The 19,263-nt window shown below is 42.0% G+C and overlaps 2 protein-coding genes across 3 annotated transcripts; one reads left to right on the top strand and one right to left on the bottom strand.

Moving 5' to 3' along the window:
* The first annotated feature begins 172 nt into the window (after window positions 1–172).
* Window positions 173–4,604, top strand: map3k19 (mitogen-activated protein kinase kinase kinase 19). Its single transcript, XM_010897578.5, has 4 exons — window positions 173–1,947; window positions 2,113–2,217; window positions 3,273–3,970; window positions 4,110–4,604. Exons 1-4 carry the CDS (start codon window positions 445–447, stop codon window positions 4,186–4,188), a joined length of 2,385 nt encoding a protein of 794 aa, XP_010895880.5. The 5' UTR covers window positions 173–444; the 3' UTR covers window positions 4,189–4,604.
* Window positions 4,605–6,353: 1,749 nt separating this feature from the next.
* Window positions 6,354–17,717, bottom strand: ccnt2a (cyclin T2a). Of its 2 annotated transcripts, XM_034286878.1 has the most exons (9): window positions 17,466–17,715; window positions 16,547–16,628; window positions 16,307–16,435; window positions 15,904–15,964; window positions 15,348–15,410; window positions 15,064–15,109; window positions 8,046–8,209; window positions 7,562–7,632; window positions 6,354–7,441 (listed from the first exon to the last, which is right to left on the bottom strand). In XM_034286878.1, the coding sequence occupies exons 1-9, from the start codon at window positions 17,621–17,623 to the stop codon at window positions 6,443–6,445; spliced, it is 1,773 nt and encodes a 590-aa protein (XP_034142769.1). In that variant the 5' UTR covers window positions 17,624–17,715; the 3' UTR covers window positions 6,354–6,442. The 2 variants fall into 2 exon arrangements, 1 of the variants encoding a protein (XP_034142769.1); XR_829179.4 differs by lacking the exons at window positions 6,354–7,441; window positions 7,562–7,632 and having other exon boundaries at window positions 8,126–8,209; window positions 14,701–15,109; window positions 17,466–17,717.
* Window positions 17,718–19,263: the final 1,546 nt, after the last annotated feature.

Raw genomic sequence — 19,263 nt, 5'->3', positions numbered from 1 at the left:
CCCCTCAGCCTGCTGCCTCTGAACTCCATGCCCTCCAGGCTGAGGAGAGAGAGGCTCAGCAGGACCACGGTCAGCCCCAGGAGAGGGAGTGAGGAGAGCGGCTGTAGCTCCACCAGCAGCCAGTCGTCCATCGACCTGGAGGAAGAGGACGATCAGAATGGGAGATACTTGAGAGGCACCACAGCAAAACAACATTCTGGAGAGGAAAGATTGGACTTGGATCTACAGCCTGCAGACTCACCTCACAAAGCAACTGAGATCAGGCACAGACATATCCCTGATTTATTGAGTTTTAAAGACATTAACAGCACTTTATGGTTTGAGAGGGGTTGTGAAGAAGGGGTTGTGGCAGCAGAACGGACAACGTGCTCAGGGGGTCTCATAAAGGAGACCACAAAAACTGAGCCAACTACCACATGCACTTTTACGCCTGGAAATAAAGACATGGAAGTAAATGACAATGAAAAGACTAGTGGTGTGAACACCACCAACTATCAACGTCTTCCTTCTCCTGTCAAAGTCCCATTATGCGAATTAAACCTTCCTACACGGGTGAAGATCAAGGCTACCAAGCAAAACAAAATAATTAAGAAAAGAAGCAGCACTAGTGTCCAAAACAAAACAAATCAGTCTTTTAACATCTTGGCAGACAAAGAACACATCCGTGGGAACACTAAATCCTCCAAAAATGTGAGGAATTTGTCCGTTCCTTCACATTCCTTAGCAAATGTCAGAAAACCTGCTGAAGTCATCAGTGGAGAGGCCACAGTGAAATCAAGGATAATTTCTACAAAGACTGGTCAGAGAAGCACAGACATGTCTTCTCTCCGAATAAGGAATACAGAGCCCTCATGCCAAAGTGGCAAAAAGCTAAACAATGACAGAAAGTCACTAACTAAAATAAGTGAGCCTTGTCAGAAACCTATCGAGCAAAGGGAACCGAAGACTGCCAGACGACCTATGAAGACTGGAGAGATCCAGAGTACCCCAAGGTCTAAGTCAGCCATAGACTCCATTACTTACAGTGACATGTTCCGGGAAATTGACATTGGGACTGATCAGGGTCCAGTTATATATGAGATGTTTGCAGGCCCAGTGTTTGATAACATCCGAGTTTCCAGGTCAAAAGGATGTGAAAGGAACAGACAAGTGCAGTCTGCGCAATCTAGGAATGTCCTAACCCACAGGCCAAAACGCAAATGCCCTAAACCACTGGAGAGCAACCGACAAAGGAGAAGCCCAGTGGACAATGTGGTTTCTACTAAGGGCAAGCAGAGGAAGAATCGAACTATTAGGCCTATATCCAGAGGAAAGTCTAGCCTGACGCCCATCGACATCACTGATGACAAGGACAACACAGTGGTCATTTCTGGACTCAACTGGCGCATCCACCCTCAGGCTGAGACTGAACCGGTCAACAGCAGAGATGAAAGAGAGACCGTGGTGGCAGAAGAGCATATGTTGTCACTGTCAGTGATAGAGGAAATGCTGTCCAGTCACGCCTCTGACACACTCATCCATCAGTGGCGGCCAGATGAAACAAGTCAGACAAAGAGTAATCATACATCTCAATCTGACCCAGGTGATGACAGTCTCTGTGTTGAAGAAAATAAGGGATCCAAGGAGAACAATGGGTCAGGCTCTGGCCATAACAATGGGAAGGCAGATCACCTGGACCACTCGTCTGCCTGGTCACACAGTCCAGCGCAAACTAAGATCAACACATGGACTTCAGGTGGCTGTGACAGTATGTCACCTGTGTTCCAGAAGTTTCTGGATGGGGTAGGGGAGGGTCCTCTGACAGAGGAGTTGCTGAAGTGCTTGGCTGAAGAGCTGATATCACTGGATAAAAGAGAGTGTGTGTCTCTGTGTTCAGAAAACAACTCTGACAAAGAAAGGGAATCTAAAAATAATTCTGCACCAAGGCGAGAAAAATCCTCCCAGAGGGTAAGCAAATAACACAAGATCCAAGTTGGCAATAAAAAACAGATATGGCTACCTACCATTGATAAAATGTCCATTCTATGGTTACTAAAGACCTGATTTTACAGTTACCTAGAGCTCATCATGTATAATCTCAAGTATACAACTTTCTGTTCTGTGATCTAATAGGATGTTATATCACCTGGTGGAGTCCTCAGTGAGTCTCGGCTGGTAATGGATGATGCCATCACCTGGACAAAAGGAGAAGTACTGGGCAGAGGCGCTTATGGAACTGTGAGTATTTCATGTTTAATGTTTTACTTTCAAGTTTTGTCCTGAGCAGGAAACAAGTTATTTTCCATTCCATAACATGCCGACTTACCTGTACCCTCACAACAGTATAACACCACTTCAAATAGAAATAATTGAACAAATAAATAAAGGACAATACTAATAACAATATTGCGGATAAATATGAGTGCAAACAGATTGTGGCAAGTACGTTATCATCAAGCCTTAGACATGCAGGTATGTGGGGATGCTTCAATAGTGCAGTAAAAATATTAGCATATATATATATATACAGTAGTAGTATTCGCAGATTATACATCAGTCAGTTAATGGAGTGTGACAAGATTGGATGGGTGTGTGCAAGTTTGTGTGAAGGGTCAGTCTAGTTCAGGAGTAGAGCAGCCCAACAGCAGTCCCTTGAGTCCCACAGTCTGTTGGTATGGGATCTGATAACACTGTGGCAAAGCCGCACTCTGGGTAGACGTCCTGTATGGACGGGAGACTGGCCTGAGCAACCTCAACCACTGTAGGGCTTTGTGGTTGTGTGTGGAGCAGTTCCCAAACCAGGCCGTGATGCAGGACATCGTCGTGGACCTAAGTGGCCGTTTCACATCCACCTTGGCAACGGCGGAAGTGCTGCTGGCCCATGACAATTCCTCGGCTACATGAATGTGGCAGAACGTAAAATTGCAGACACTCTTTACTGCTCTGTTGAGGTGTGTCAGGGCATAGTCAAATTTTAGTTTTTTTGTTCGTTATTTGGTGAAGTTTCAGGGATAGGTAGTTAACCATGCGACATGATGGCAGATTGCTTACCTCCTCCAGGAAGGCGGTCTCATCATTGTTTGTTGTAGAGCTACAAGGTCATCAGCAAACTGGATGAGATTTACAGGGACTAGAATCAATCACACGAACACAAACCTGCAACCTCGCCCTAAATGAATCTCACCGATTTAAGGAACAGTTAAGATCAATGATCTCAGATTAGCACCTATATCTGTCAGGGACAGGACTGGATTGGCTTGGAATCCTATAAATATATCTTTCTGCAAATGTAGGTGTTTTGTGGACTGACCAGTCAAGGCCAGCTGATTGCTGTAAAGCAAGTGGCCCTTGACACCATGGACCTCGACACGGCCAACAAAGAGTACAGTCGCCTACAACAGGAAGTAGACTTGCTGAAGAACGTCCGTCACTCCAACATCGTAGGGTTCCTGGGCACCTCTTTTCGGGACAATGTAGTCAGCATCTTCATGGAGTATGTCCCCGGAGGCTCCATCGCCAGCGTTCTCCACCGGTTTGGCCCCCTCCCGGAGCGCATCCTTGCCCTGTACACCCGTCAGGTCCTAGAGGGCGTGTCTTACCTGCACCTGAACAGAGTTATCCACCGGGACCTGAAGGGGAACAACCTGATGCTGATGCCTACGGGAGTCGTCAAGCTTATTGACTTTGGCTGTGCCCGGCGTTTGAGTTGCCTCACTAACACAAACAGTCGTAGCGACCTCCTGAGGTCAGCGCACGGTACGCCCTACTGGATGGCACCAGAGGTCATCAACGAGACCGGTCACGGCCGGAAGTCGGACATCTGGAGCGTAGGGTGCACCGTGTTTGAGATGGCCACGGGCAAGCCGCCACTGTCACACATGAACAAGATGGCGGCCCTCTTCTACATCGGGGTGAGGAGAGGCCTGATGCCTTCCCTGCCTGGTGCCTTCTCGGAGGACGCCAGGGACTTTGTTCAAGTCTGTCTGACTAGGTGGGTTGATCATTAACTCCAGGCTTACAGTAAATGGAAAATATGACCCAGTTTTAAAGGGATTGTTACATGTAACTGCAGTCAGTAAATCTTGATAATAAAAGGCAGCCATTTCAACAACATTCTCTCCTATTTACAGTGACCAGAAACAGCGTCCAACTGCAGAACAACTACTGGACCACCCTTTTATTACCAAGGATGAAGTGATCTTAGTTTAGGGCCTACATGCACAGCTGTCAAAAAGTGCCAATCAGTAACCCTATCAACAGTTTATACAAATCTGCTAAATTTATATGACGTCTTTAAATTCCTTTTCTAATGTGTTGCTTAAAACATTTGACAGTGTTAGGCACCTTTGGATCAAGATTTTGCAGAGGATACAAATATAGCACGCCTAACATTTAGCATCCGCGCAGCATACAGTAAGTACCAATCATACAACACAGGGCATGTTTTAAGGTAGTGATAACCTTAAGGTTTATTTGTAGAACTTAAATGAGAAAAAAAAAACTGGATGTCAAGATTTGCACTTAGCCTTCTTGTTACCAAACCACCAACAATGTCTGTGCCAACCAGTGTAATCACTGTATCAGTACTCCGGGGAACATACCACCTTGGCCTCAATATGAACTGTCTGCAGACTAAAATAAAGGACTAACCAGATGAAGAACAGTTCTTAGTTTGTGTCCAGAGTTTTAAACCATGTCGTCCAGACACAGGAGGAAACTGACCCGTAGGAGAGCAGATGGCCTAACAACCAACTACACTGAACATTAGGCCCAACTGCCTGCTCTGCTAGCCTGGCCCATATGTGTTGTTGCTCTCACCTAACACAGTGCCATAGTCAAACCATGACAACAGAAACAAGGTGGAGAAACAGCATACTAGGCTTCGGTTCAACTCTTTCAATGGACATGAACAATCCTAACATGATTGACCATTACCGATCTACAGCTTCGTATCCAAGGGGCTGCAGCTTCAAGCCAAGGAACAATGTAAATGCACTTCACAGCAAAAGTTAGGTATGTAAACATTACAGCACTAATACTGTCCTCTTCTCACGCACGTCTTTAGTGAGGCACAGCCTTTGGCATCCAGCTTAAGGTCGTCTTGGAGATCAAAAAAAAAAAAAAAAAAAAAAAGTACAAATTGCATGGCCTCTGGCAACACGCCAGGTGGTTGGTACTATTTGTAGGGTCTAGATTGGCTGAGGTGGAAAAGGTTGAAGGTCGAGTGCCCTCTCCTGGTTGCCATGCGTAGTACAGGCTCTAAGCACAACACTGGAACGCTGCAGTCAGAATCACCAACGAGAGGACTCCTACGTCAAGTTACAATAGTCTTTTTTGTATCATATATAGATCTTGTTATACTTAAATACAAGCAGCTCCAAACCTGAGGATTTATGGTATAGCTTTTTAAACATACAAAAATGTATGTACATTTATCTCCACTTCCTGTAAACAGCTGTCAGCATTCTGCTTTATCCCTTTCATGATTGAAACATGCAGATCATACACACAGTATTGAGTTAAAAAAGAAAAGAAAAAAAAGACACTCATTCAAGAGAAACTAAAACCCCAGCTTCCGTTGGCAGCCATATTCTCTACTTCTCTGACTGAGATAAGACCCTCCCCTGCCATAACAGGAGTCTGGAAACGCTGTTTAAATTATTTAAAAGAAAAGAAATTGCACCGGTCATGCCTTTTCAGAATTTATAATACTTTTTTTCAACATGGAGATTTTAAACTACGATGACCCCGCCCCTAACACTCACAAGTCCACATTCCAAGACCATTTCCAAGAATATGGAGAGGACAAAGCAGCAATTACTCAGAGCAAAACAGGCAGAACTATAACAGCACTGCCAACAGATCAGATGATCAGGAAGCATAATCATTTTCTATTATATTTTGCCTCATCTTGAGATGTCCTACACTATTCATAATATATATTTTTTTGCTTTACCTTCCATTGCCTTGCCTTAAAGGGTTCATGAGTTAATTCCTTGGGCACTTAACAGGAAACTGAGCATGTAAAAAGTGTCTGTAGTCCATGAGTTGCTGTCCGTGCCTGTGGGCAGAGAGAGTGGCGAGCGGCCAGCCAGTGCCCTCAGGGCTGCGCCTCCCCACTGGCCTCTTGTCCAGTTTCACTAGGGTGCTGAGATGTCCGTAGCCCACCTGGTATGTGACAGGGGGAGGGGAGGGGGAAGGGAAGTGTTAAAACCAGAGCTGTGACTGTGAGAGGACACACACTGACTTCAGCTGAACAGAGGAACAATGACAGGAGGAGAGACTACCTGCGCAGCCCTTGGAGCTTTTGCTGGTTTTGGAGGAGTGGTGGTTGTGGCTGGTAACTTCCGGGTGCGCCCTCTTGCGGGAGGAGCCGGAACCAGAAGCCGGAGCCACTACCCCCTCAACGACTCCAAGCCCCAGCGGGCTCCGAAGGAGGGCTGGCCCGACCCCTGCGGGCCCCTCAGGGGGCCCCCCCCCGGCCATTGCCGCTGTGCTGCGACGCGTGGAGGTGAGCGTGACCGTGCTGCTTGTGATGGCGGTGGGCGGAGTGGTCCCGGCGAGGCTCCTTGCTCACCAGCGGGCTGGAATGTTTGCTCTTGGTCGCGCCCTCGTCGGACGAGCTGTGGCGCTCGGCCGACACCTTAATCTTCATCTTCAGCTCCTCCTTGCTGGCCGCACCGCCCTGAGACGGAGCTGGGAGGCGGAGTTTGAGTGAGCTCCCCTTGTCCCATTGGTCGGAGGGGAGCCGGTCCTGGCCCAGCATGGCCAGCTTCATTTTAAGAGGGGAGGCAGTGATGCCGCTGCCCACGGGGTTAGGGTGGGGCTGCATGTGTTTCCGGTTGTCTGATTGGACAGTGGAGGGCATATAGGAGTCTCTGCCCTCGTTCTCTACACTTGACGGCTCTGTCTGTCTGCGTTTCTGCTGCACGGCCAGCTCAGCAGCATGCTTCTCCCTGTACTTGTCCAGGGACATTTTCTGGGCCGGCGGGGGTGGTGGAGGGAAAACAGCCTGCTGGTGCTTCCCCCCAGACCCACCACCCCCGCTGCTGGCCTTGTGTTCATGTTTAACAGGGTTGAACTCCACCGTCTTATCTGGTCTGTGTGGATTCAAAGAGGCGTGTTGAAGAGACAATGGCGCCCCCTGCTGGAGGCTAAGTGCATCTGTTTTAAGGGAATACCCCCCTCCCTCCGTGCGACCCCCTGTGTCCTGGGGCCAGTCACTGGGGGCTGTGAAAGTGTAGGAGCTGCCCTGCATGGAGGCGATGGAGTCCAGTGAGAGGGGCCCACTGGTGTGCCCCGGCAAAGGAACAGGGAACGAGGCAGCAGCTTTGGAGAAGGCAGAGTTGGAGACCCCAGGGATGGCGTCTCCCAGGGAATGTTCATGGACCAGGGATGGTCCTGGGTAGGGGTCATTCACCTGAGAGCCATCTCCCTTAGGCTTCTTGGCAGCTTGTGTGGCCTGGTATGGGGGAATAGAGGGAATGAAGAGGCGGTTTGGTGAGAGGAATGACATACAACCACACCGAATTAAATGAGCAGATCCATCCATCCATCATTTGCTGGGGAAAAACTAGCTTACCCTCCAGTTTCTTATCCGTTTCAACCTGCTAGGAGTCTTCTCCAAAATCTGAAGGAACTCATGAGTCAGTTCTGATGGTAAGGAAAGATCACATGATTTTAAGACCTAATAAATGACAATATAAAAACCTAAAAACTGTTTAATGGAGCACTCCATCCAAATGGTGACCCATCGAAAATCTCCTTTCAGGTAAGAAGTCCCACCCTGCATACATTTCATTAGTATCACATCCGTGTGAGTCTCTATTAAAACAGCAGTGCTCCCACTCCTCAAACGACCTGCTGCACTCATTTCTATTGAGTGATTGGGGATGAGAACTCAGACCAGGTGAGGTCACTTCGTTTTAGGAGGAGCTTGGCAATTTGAATATGTGATTAGATCATGTGACTAGAGCACACATAAAAAATGTATTACACCTCATCTCAACTATGCATATCTTGGTCTTAGTCCATAAAACAAACTAAAATCAATGTGAAACCCTCACCATCGAGAAGCTCCAGCGTAACAGAGTTGTCTACATACTCCCACCAGTGTTTTCCGTCAGTGGAGACGGGGATCTCCCAATTGGACCATTTACAGGCCAGGTGGATGCAGACGCAGGCGATGACCGTGGGCTTGTGCTGCAGGCAGAACGTGGTGAGGTGCAGGCTGCGGGAGGAGAGGCCCAAGCACAACATGGAAGAGAGGGAACAGAAAACAGAGGGGTGGGGGCAACCAACATCAGTCACTTGTGCTTTGGCCTGAAGTAAAATATACTGCAGAAGATACATTATCCTAACAGCTTAAACTCACCAAAAACATGAACAGACTGACATGCAGAACAGATCAAGACTGATTTTCATATTGTGGCTACCATCCTAATGTTTACCACAAGACGCAGCACAAATAGCTATAATTTCAGATAGATAAATATAAACACTATACATTTCATGATGTGTAAATTACCAAATAAATGCAACGTAAATGCAATAAAATTCTATTAGACTCAGCATTCATCAGTATCTGTAACTGATTAACTGGCTGAGCCAAAACACAAACTGCACAGCAATGCCGATTTACTAGTCAACTACAGTTAGTTTTTAAGATCTAAGGGCCCATTCACACTGGCAACAGTAGTCGGAAAAATTTATCATTACATAAATTCACCAATTTCATGAACTGAAGTTCTTTTCTATAGAACACTGGGACTATAATCACATGGATTAATAAATCAATGCTAAGAATATTAGAAGAAAAAAAATCACCAGTTCCTTGTCATTGTTTTCAGACAGGTACCAACCTAAAGCGAAAATGGCAGATATCCCAAATTCAAACAGGCAACGAAGAACTACTAGTAAAAACTCACAATTAAACCAAAGTCAACAGGGACGCTGCTAACCAGTGCAACCCACAAAACATTGAATATGGTCAAAATCTAGCAGACCAGCAGCTGTCTCTACAAGCGTGGCTAGCTAACATGAACTTTCACAAATAAGCAGATGCATCCTAAAGCCAAGCCGCAGCCATGAAATCATGGTGACAGACTGGGATACTGACATCTGAAAATGTTGTTCGTTTCTCTTTATAGGCATCTGAAATTAGTGTCCTGTGACAGTCAACTGAAATCTTCACTGGTTTACATTTTAAAAACATTGACAACTGATGTAAATCGCAGTGTGAATAGGCCCCAAGTAATGGAGAACTAAATCAAGATACAATACATTTGAATGGCATAGAGCTAGATAGCCTTCCATTTGTAAGACCATGATAATTGGTAAATCCTGGTAACCCAGTGACAAAACAAGTACAATGCCTGGATGCTGAACATAATATTATGAAAACTGTATTTTTAATGGGTTCAATGATTCCGTTTTGTTAATTAATTTGCTGTTTGGACAAAGGTCATAAAAGCTAGTAAGCAAAACACCCAGGTAGGTTATACTACATTATCACCAATATTCCTATAACTTATGAAATGTACATAGTTCAAAACACTGTAGGCTACTTCAAATCACAACTGTATAACTTAAGACCTATATTTCTTTAGGAGTGCAGCAATGACTGTGCATTAAGTAGAGAACGAACTCAGGCAGAACGTTAACCCTGCAAAGGTTTTCAAGCCCAAGTCCAATTCTCTTACATTCATGATTTAGGAATAGGACATTGAACTTTCGTTCCATTTGACATTTTACAAACCCGATTCCAAAAAGGTTGGGACACTGTACAAAATTAGTAAAAATGGAATGGATTAATTTACTCATAAACTTATATTTAATTCACAATAGAATATAGATAACATATCGAATGTTGAAAGTGAGACATTTTGTAATGTCAATGCCAAATATTGGCTCATTTAGGATTTCATGAGAGCTACACATTCCAAAAAGTTGGGACAGGTAGCAATAAGAGGCCGGAAAATTAAATGTACAGATAAGGAACAGCTGGAGGACCAATTTGCAACTTATTATGTCAATTGGCAACATGATTGGGTATAAAAAGAGCCTCTCAGAGTGGCAGTGTCTCTCAGATGTCAAGATGGGCAGAGGATCACCAATTTCCCCCAATGCTGCGGCGAAAAATAGTGGAGCAATATCAGAAAGGAGTTTCTCAGAGAAAAATTGCAAAGAGTTTGAAGTTATCATCATCTACAGTGCATAATATCACCCAAAGATTCAGAGAATCTGGAACAATCTCTGTGCGTAAGGGTTAAGGCCGGACAACCATACAGGATGCCTGTGATCTTCGGGCCCTCAGACGGCACTGCATCACATACAGGAATGATACTGTAATGGAAATCACAACATGGGCTCAGGAATACTTCCAGAAAACATTGCCGGTGAACACAATCCACCAAATTTTGATTTGTCTGACCACAGAACACTTTTCCACAGTCCATTTGAAATGATCCTTGGCCTAGAGAAAACGCCTGCGCTTCTTGATCCTGTTTAGATACGGCTTCTTTTTTGACCTATAGAGTTTTAGCCGGCAACGGCGAATGGCTAAACTGGGACGCCATGTCATCCGGAGTAAAGAGGACAAGGACAACCCAAGTTGTTATCAGTGCTCAGTTCAGAAGCCTGCATCTCTGATGGCATGGGGTTGTATGAGTGCATGTGGCATGGGCAGCCTACACATCTGGAAAGGCACCATCAATGCTGACAGTTATATCCAAGTTGTAGAACAACATATGCTCCCACCAGACGTCATCTTGCATTTTCCAACATGACAATGCCAGACCACATACTGCATCAATTACAATGTCATGGCTGCATAGAAGAAGGATCCGGGTACTGAAATGGCCAGCCTGCAGTCCAGGTCTTTCACCCATAGAAAACATTTGGTGCATCTTAAAGAGGAAGGTGCGACAAAGACCTAAGACAGTTGAGCAACTAGAAGCCTGTATTAGACAAGAATGGGACAACATTCCTACTCATAAACTTGAGCAACTTGTCTCCTCAGTCCCCAGACGTTTGCAGTCTGTTATAAAAAGAAGAGGGGATGCCACACAGTAGTAAACATGGCCATGCCCCAACTTTTTTGGGATGTGTTGATGCCATGAAGAATTATTTTTCCCTTAAAGTGATACATTTTCTCCGTTTAAAAATTTGATATGTCATCTATGTGGTATTCTGAATAAAATATTGAAATTTGAAACTTCCACATCATTGCATTCTGTTTTTATTCACAATTGTACAGTGTCCCAACTTCTTCGGAATCAGGTTTGTGCAACAATAAAACTCAAGAGAAATGTTTGTACGGTGATATACAGCATGTTGGGAAAAAAATTTAAAATAAAATAAACATTTGAATATGTTGCTAGCAGCTGTATTCAACCCCTGTGCTGTGGAAGCTCAAAGTTTACAGAGAAACTGACCTAAAAAGAACACAAATCACTTCAACAGAGTTCAGTTGCTGGGACTGACATAATGGTAGACTATCACGATTTCTGCATAACACTGGCTTTGGAGGGAGATGACAGGAAGGTAACACCTGAAAGCATGCGTGTAGTTTGCTGAAAGTATACGTGACCCAGCTGTGATATAGGGAGAATGTTCTGTGGTCTAGATGCTTATGGCCATGGGTGACGAAAACCTAAAACTGTCCATATGTCAATACATCTCTACAGATAAGCATTGCGGTCCACAAGCATCTAGAATGGGCCATAGAATAACTGTGACATATTCAAAGCTGTCATTTTACCCAGAAATAATTTCAGCTGTTTTTTAATTTTTTTTTACATATTCAACAAGTATGTGGTAGACTGTTAACGTAACGCAAGAGCAAAATGTAGATTGTAGAAATAATGTGCCTTACAACAGTGGCATTGTTTTAAAACGTGTTTAGAGCAAAGCCTGAAGCAGCATAGCTTAAAGTATGCTTTTCTTTAATGATTCATCAGAATTGAACTGTAGGCATAATGCAATATCGTTATTTTACAAATATTCAAAATAAAATAAACATTTTCAAATTGATCGGAAATATGGTGTAGACATTATTAATGTTGGAAATTACTATTGTAGCTGGAAACGTCTAATTTTCAAAGGACTATCTACATAGGCTCATTATCAGCAACCACCAGTCTTGTGTTACAATGACACTGTTTGCTAATCCAATTTAATCATTTTAAAATGCTAATGGATCATTAGACAACCCTTTTGCAGTTACGTTAGAACAGCTGAAAATGCTGTGCTGATTAAAGAAGCAGTAAAACTGGACTTCTTTTGACTAGTTGAGTATCTGGAGCATCAGAATGCGTGTTCGACAAAACATTTGCTTTTCTTTTGAGGACATTTCTAAGTGACCCTAAACTTTTGAAGGGTGGTGTAAATGCTATTGTAATTGACAGTCGCAATAAATTATTTCGACACGTTAAACTAATATTTCAGTGACATGGACTTAACTCCAGTATGCTTTCAATAAACTACCTAAAAAATGAGTTGTTGCACAAACATTTATTTTGAACAGGAATGTAACAACTATCAGATTTAAAAAGTACTCTAACAACCTTCATAACACTAAAGAAACGACAATGTAATTGAAAAGCCTTGTAGGATGCTGCGTGGTAAACTGCTGGCCAGTCTTTCGTATAAAGCAGGTGGCTTGCCTCAATAAGGTTTTGAGATTGTCGTAAATGTTGCGCAAAGTCATACAAATTAACATAACTAATTCTACAGTGTTTCTTTTGTCCCCAACAAACGAAAAATAAAATAACAATGATGTAGTCTGGGACTTCTGCAATTAACACACTTGCATTTACACCTCACATTTTGTACTGGATGTGAAAATATTTTGTTTATGTGCATAATCTGGGGTCCCGTGTAGCTCAGTTCATCAAGCACGGCACCTGCATTGCCAGGGCTTGTGGGCGTCAATTTTCACAGGGGACCAGGTTGGAAATGTATACTCTCACTACAGAAAGTTGCTTTGGATAAGGGTGTCAGTTAAATTACACAAAAATTTACAAATCAGTAAGTAGAATCACTACTGATGGGACGCACAACTTCGACACATTGACGCTCCAGAAGAAATTTAGCAAACTGAGTTGAAACGATACTGTCTATTTTTGTTCAAAAGATTTGTTTCATGTAGTGTATCTAATGACATTCTTGCCGTTATAATCCAAAACATTAGAACAGATACAGAGTTTTAAAAAGCTAGCTGCAAAGGCAAGAAGAATGTGGGATACAAACCTTGCATTCTAATTCCCCGTTGGGCACGCATAACCATTTCGCCACAAAGTCTTGTCGGATATTATGGAAAAACACGTCTGTATAAAAATGAAACGTGATATTTATTCATGACCAGCAGGTGTCACTACTGCCCAGTGAGTTCAAAAGCCTCGAGAGAATTACCCTTTTTTGGCACCATTTGACAAACGCTTAAAATGCTTCAGATTCAGAAAGCTTTGATTTCTTATCACTAACTATCACACCACAGTTACCATGAAATGCAAAGGTTGAAAGCAAGTGTTTCTGAAGACATGGGATAAAAATTGGCATGACAGTACACAATGTAAGGGGACCCTTGTTGGCTCGACAGATTCACTTCCACAACCAGTGGCCAGAAATCGCAGCGTAGATCTTTAAGCAACTAATTCAGCAGTTTCCAATTATTAACAGAATCCAAACCAGTCCAAATACTTATGAACATGAGATGTTTCAGCTCAATCTTAAAAAAATCGGCATGAATAACATTTTGTTTTTGCTTAGTCATTATAGGGTATTGTGAGTAGATTGATAAAGTATATATAATTAAAATATACTTAATCAGTAATAATTAAGGGATGAGAATGTTTCAGAAGGCGCCGTTACCATTCAAGACAATTCTACTTCTGAGGCGTGGGCACTATTTCCTCACTGTTTAGGATACATTTACGTTAAGTAAGCATGGCGAATTCCATGATCCAAACAAAAAAGGCCTTGCTGGGATTGGTAAGTGCGTTAACAGCAGTAAAAAGCCATTCATTATGTAATTACAGTCATGAGCATGGCACAGTGTTGTCCTCTTTAATTCGCCCCATTCACTGCTAGCTATAAGCCCCTCCAGTTCTTTTTTTTACACAAATCTGCATTTGGCTCAACTGTTTTCAATTTCATATGATAGTCCAATTGCGTGTGCAGCAGCTGGATTATGGCAAAACAGAAAAGCATTTATCAAAATCGGCATCCAGACACTGTAGTTTGTTTTGAAGGCGTTTTTTGAAAGTCAAACAAAAAGTCTAAATTAAATTCCAACTCAACATGTCATGTTAAAATAACCCTTTAAGGACCTAGTTCTACTAATATTTTAAAAGATTTGAACATTTATACTTTATTAGCTGTATGTGAAAAGGCAGAAATCTATACTAATACTTGGTTGTTGGGTGGTTGGGCAGATGTAACACCAAATCAATGTGTAATGCAGTTAAATATTGTAAAAACATTATTCATTCCATCTCAAATAAAACAATATTCAATTTCTGTAGGTCCTTAATGGGTTAACATCAGAATTTTTTTATTGGCAGGTCTACTTCTGTTCTATATACAAATTAGCAGTACATTAAAAAAAAAAAATACTAAACTGACTGTTAACGTTAGAAAAAGTTAAACTACTTTGAAAAGGGTAAATACTTGGCGCAGTTTGAAAAAAGTAAAAATAAAGAAGAGATTTGCGGTACTTACCGGGCTGACTTCTACGTTATGTTTACATCTGTGTAATCTTTAGCTGCTATTCAGGCTACCAAAGTGTCTTTTTAGACATATGCACTTTTGTAACCAAGCAAACGTGAGGTTCAAGCGCACCACTATACTTCACATTGTGCATTCAACCCAACTGTGCCAACTTTGGTCCCTTGTACAATACACCGCACTGCAACCGGGGCCGGTATTGCCAAAAGCCCCCCATCCCAGGGGGCAAGGGAGGGGGCTAGCATCCCAGTAGCCACCGGTGCAAAGAGGGCCGTTGGACACTGAAAGGGTACCCTGCATTACAGGAAGCTAGTGTGCAGTAGTCACAGTGCAACAAAGGAGGGTCAGGATAACAACCTGTTGGTAGCCATGAAATAGGAAGTCTGTGCCAGATCCTTGCTTGCTGGAAGTGAAAGAGAGAAAATAGGTAAGTGCTTTTAGGCAACCAGTGAGCTCTGATTATAAGAGGCACTGTCATAGGTTGACTAATGTTATCGCTAATGCCTGGCACGTCATATTTAGTGACAAGCCCAAGGTCAACACTTTGTTACACAATAACAGCCAGCATTTCTCCCCCTCCCGCCCACATAAGAAGTGGGGGGGATTAGACGGCAAGGAAAAGCAAAGAAGGAAGCCTCTACCTCGCACTAGCTGGGAACACTTCACCACATCAGTGTGTGGATGCTCAATAGTTATTTCAAATCCTGGAACAAAATACGACAATTGAGATAACATTAAAACAGTTTGTAAGTCACATACAAAATGCATTGTATTGTTCAATGGTTCTCATTACTTCATCACAAGAACAGTCGGGAATACATCTAGAGATGAATGACAATGCTCAATGCTCAATTCAACAATTAAGGGAAGATAATTAAGTTTAACCAAAATGGCTACAGATGTTGCCCACATAAGATTATTTTGTAGCTGCAGGGAGAACATGTTCCAAAACAGATGGGAAAGCTTTTTGCAAAGATCTGATATTGATGATAACTGGAGAACATTTGGACCTGTGCGGTAGAACAGACATTTCGGCACTGAGATTGGCACAACATGTTAACATAACATACTTTATTAATTTAAAGGCTACATGAGGACATTCGAAGATGCATGGTGGCAATGGTCCAACAAAATACTTAAAAGCACACCCCTTGTTAAGTAGCTCAAACTGATGCTATACACTCAGTCTTTACTTACCTAAAGTCTGCAGCACTATGGTTTCAAGTATCACCAGCTCTTGAGCTTGCTGGAGGTATGCCTGAAGTTCAATAGACAATCATTACATTAGTAATGTGTCTATCCATACCCCTATTTCAAAGCCCAATTCCAAACCCTCAACTGTTTTTTTTGTACCAGTGGTTTAAAAAATAAGCAATTTTACTGGGGAAAAAAAAATCAGACAGGAGTGAGACATCTTTCTAACGAAGTCTTAGAATAGCTTCTGTCAGGCAATTGTCAATCTCAGACAGAATTAATTACATACAAACACCTTTTATGAACATTTTTAAATCAAATTGTTCATGCAGATGACAAAATTACAAGCAGGGAGGTAGAACAGGAGAAAAACAAAACCTACAATACCTAAACTACCCAGACTTACATTACTCTTTGAATCAAGCGGCGCCTCTTGAGGGTTTAAACAAGCATGTGCAACTTTGATGACATGTTCAAGTTTCCGAGGCTGCTCTTCAACTTTTGCTGCAAGGAATAAGGTGGTTGGAGAAATTATCTGTAAAAGAAGAGAATGGATTTGAATAGTGTTATATGTAAACATTCTTTAAATTATACAGAAAAAAATAGTCTGTCGGAATCTACATTATCGACATTAGCAAGTACTTACATTTCTGTGGAATTTGGTGAAAGAGTGGTACATATAAAAACGATGCATGTAAACAATTGCAGTATTTATTGTAAGTTGGGAGCTGGAGAAAATGGGTTAAGGAATTCTGATGTACTTAACTTCAGTAAATAAATACGATGTTTGATCAATCTCCAAAAATGTAGTAAACCGCTTAGATTGTTACTGTATTTAAATCAATGGTTTCAATATGGGTGAAACCATTAAATCATTCAACTCAATGTGTGTCAGTCAAAAATGTCAACTTATTATTTAATTGATGATTTGCTACTGACTACAGTACCTAAGTAAAGCTTTGTTTCTACGGTAAACAAAGTACAAATACAACAGGGCAACCATGTAAAAAAAATAAAAATAATATTAAACACGTCGCATCGACAGTGGAACCAGCAAGCTCGCTCAAACTAGCTAGCTACCCAGATTTGCTATTACAGTACAGTTCCCTTGACTTGCAGACATTTCTAAATGCTAACACACGTTGGGTGGCTAACATGTCTGTGAATAAATTGTTTACATCGGTCATATCACAACAGTTAACCGTCAACTAACAAGTGAACATTGGCAAATCGTTAAGGTATTTAACGTTGTTACTTAAGAGATTAGCTAGCTAGCGCCACAGAGACGACCGTTATGTTGAATATCAACGGTGGGTCACGTTTTCAAGTTTAGTAGATGTATCATTAATAACTAGATACCACACAATCATCTTAACCACTGTCATCGTAACCACTGTCGCATTTGAACAGTTCTGCTTCGACAAAATAATATATGAAGTGCCTCCAGATAGTGCCCTAGCATCCGCACACAGCCCCAGGGAAAACGGGCCTACAAAGAGCGCCATGTCTTAACGTTATTCTTTCTTCGACATTTCAGATTATTGCAAACTTCTAGTAAAAGATACACGTTGAGTCTCTGGCCCATATCTTGAATGAGATTCGCCGCTTGCTGTCGGTATGATAGCTCCCTGTCCGGTTCCACTCCCGAACGGCGGGACGGCGTTGCTTCGAGGTGCTCCCGTGAGAAAAACCATTTCGCTGAGGATCCCCGGCACGCCGCCATAGCTCTCTAGCTGCAGCATTCGCATACACAGGACACCGAAGATTGGCTGAACGCATGCGCGTCACTTACCGGAAATGAGTAACGTTGTTTTCTTCTTTTTTTAGGCTGTCCACGGTAATATTTTTTTTTATTCCATTGCCGTTCGTCCTTTGATGAGTATATATCAATAAAAAACTATTGTTAAGAAAATATTTTGCAGAAATATTAAAGTCTACGGTACATGTTATTAGTCAACAGCATGGACAACCTTTATGTAGTAAAATTAATTAAATAAATAAACAACATGTTCGCAAATAGGGGAATCAAAGAGCGTTTCCAGATGATTTTTAAATGCCATTGTGATCTTAAATATTTGCGATATTGTCATAAAAATTGTCATAACTGTTTCTTTCAAAATTTCTAAACTATTTCAATGTTTATGTAGTTAGCTATTTTTCGATTCGTTTTACTGTAAATTGACACCAAAACTACGGTGAGCCTCAGCATTACTGACGTCACAGATATTGACCCCGAGGTTTTCTTGTTTTGCGTGACCTTGACAGTGGCAGTGTGTATGTTACAGTTTGTTAGTTTAGCAAAGTATTTTGACTGTTATTGACGTTGTCAGGTGATGTCCTTGTAGGTTCTGGAAACGTTTGTATGACTGAATTTTTTTTTTTTAAATGATACATTTCAAGAAACATTTACCACAATGCGTTGTGTTGGAAATATTTTTCTAAATTATCTACACATTTATAATTATGTAGAAGACTGCAACAGGTTTTGATATGTACAGGATTCGGAATGTTTTTTTTATAGATAGTGATGGGTTTTCACACTTAGGTATGACATTGACTGTTTTTGTAAAGTTATTGTACTGTAGAGTATGTGGGTTTGTTTGGCTGACCTTCTTCGATATGAATGGTTACTATTAAGAAGACATACAAATAACAGTCCTCAGTCTTTAATCTGTGAGTGTTTGGGTCACCAGTCATTGCTTGGCCTACTCCACTAAAAAGGAGGAATGTAAGGACAAATATAGAAGGATTAGACACAGTTTACATATTCGTCTGTGACTTGTATTCTTTGTGTTTGTACGCATGATGGTGTGGACACAATGTGCTCTTTCCTACTAAACTATGCCTTTTCACTGGCTTTCAGTGTCATGTGCTTTACTTCATACACTCTGATAATGTGGAAATTTACATCATGTTGAAGTGAAATACAAACTGACATGATTTATCTAGATTTCAGACTGTAGCTAGCAAGTTGATTCATACAATTGACTAATAATTTAGATAGATTAGCAAAACCCAAACCAGTTTTTCTAAACACATATGCATGTATACTATATAGTCATTAATTATATCATTCAATTATGTGCATTTTCCAATTTTGACATAGTAGATGGACATGATATTGGCCATAACATTGTTTGAATCCTTGGTGAACCAGCTTACAAAGATGTTTCTTGGCTTAGTATTGTTAAAGCTGCAAGACATAAGACATACACTATATGGCCAAAAGTATGTGGACACCCCTACTAATGAGTTCAGGTGTTTCAGCCACACCCACTGCTCTCAGGTACATAAAGTCCAGCACATAGCCATGAAATCTCCATAGACAAACATTGGCTGTACAATGGGACATACTGCAGAGCT

This window comes from Esox lucius, chromosome 16 (genome assembly GCF_011004845.1).
Source record: "Esox lucius isolate fEsoLuc1 chromosome 16, fEsoLuc1.pri, whole genome shotgun sequence".
Taxonomy (NCBI): Eukaryota; Metazoa; Chordata; class Actinopteri; order Esociformes; family Esocidae; genus Esox; species Esox lucius.
Note: the sequence above shows the minus strand (reverse complement) of the source record. Positions and strands in the feature narration are given on the sequence as shown.

Coding starts and splice junctions, on each gene's coding strand:
- map3k19 (XM_010897578.5), top strand. CDS start 445: ATGGAAGTAAATGACAATGAAAAGACTAGTGGTGTGAACACCACCAAC. Junction 1,948..2,112: donor GAGAAAAATCCTCCCAGAGG/GTAAGCAAATAA, acceptor GTGATCTAATAG/GATGTTATATCACCTGGTGG. Junction 2,218..3,272: donor GCAGAGGCGCTTATGGAACT/GTGAGTATTTCA, acceptor CTGCAAATGTAG/GTGTTTTGTGGACTGACCAG.
- ccnt2a (XM_034286878.1), bottom strand. CDS start 17,623: ATGGCGGCGTGCCGGGGATCCTCAGCGAAATGGTTTTTCTCACGGGAG. Junction 16,629..17,465: donor ATGGGCCAGAGACTCAACGT/GTATCTTTTACT, acceptor CATTTTCTCCAG/CTCCCAACTTACAATAAATA. Junction 15,411..15,903: donor CATAGTGCTGCAGACTTTAG/GTAAGTAAAGAC, acceptor ATTTTGTTCCAG/GATTTGAAATAACTATTGAG.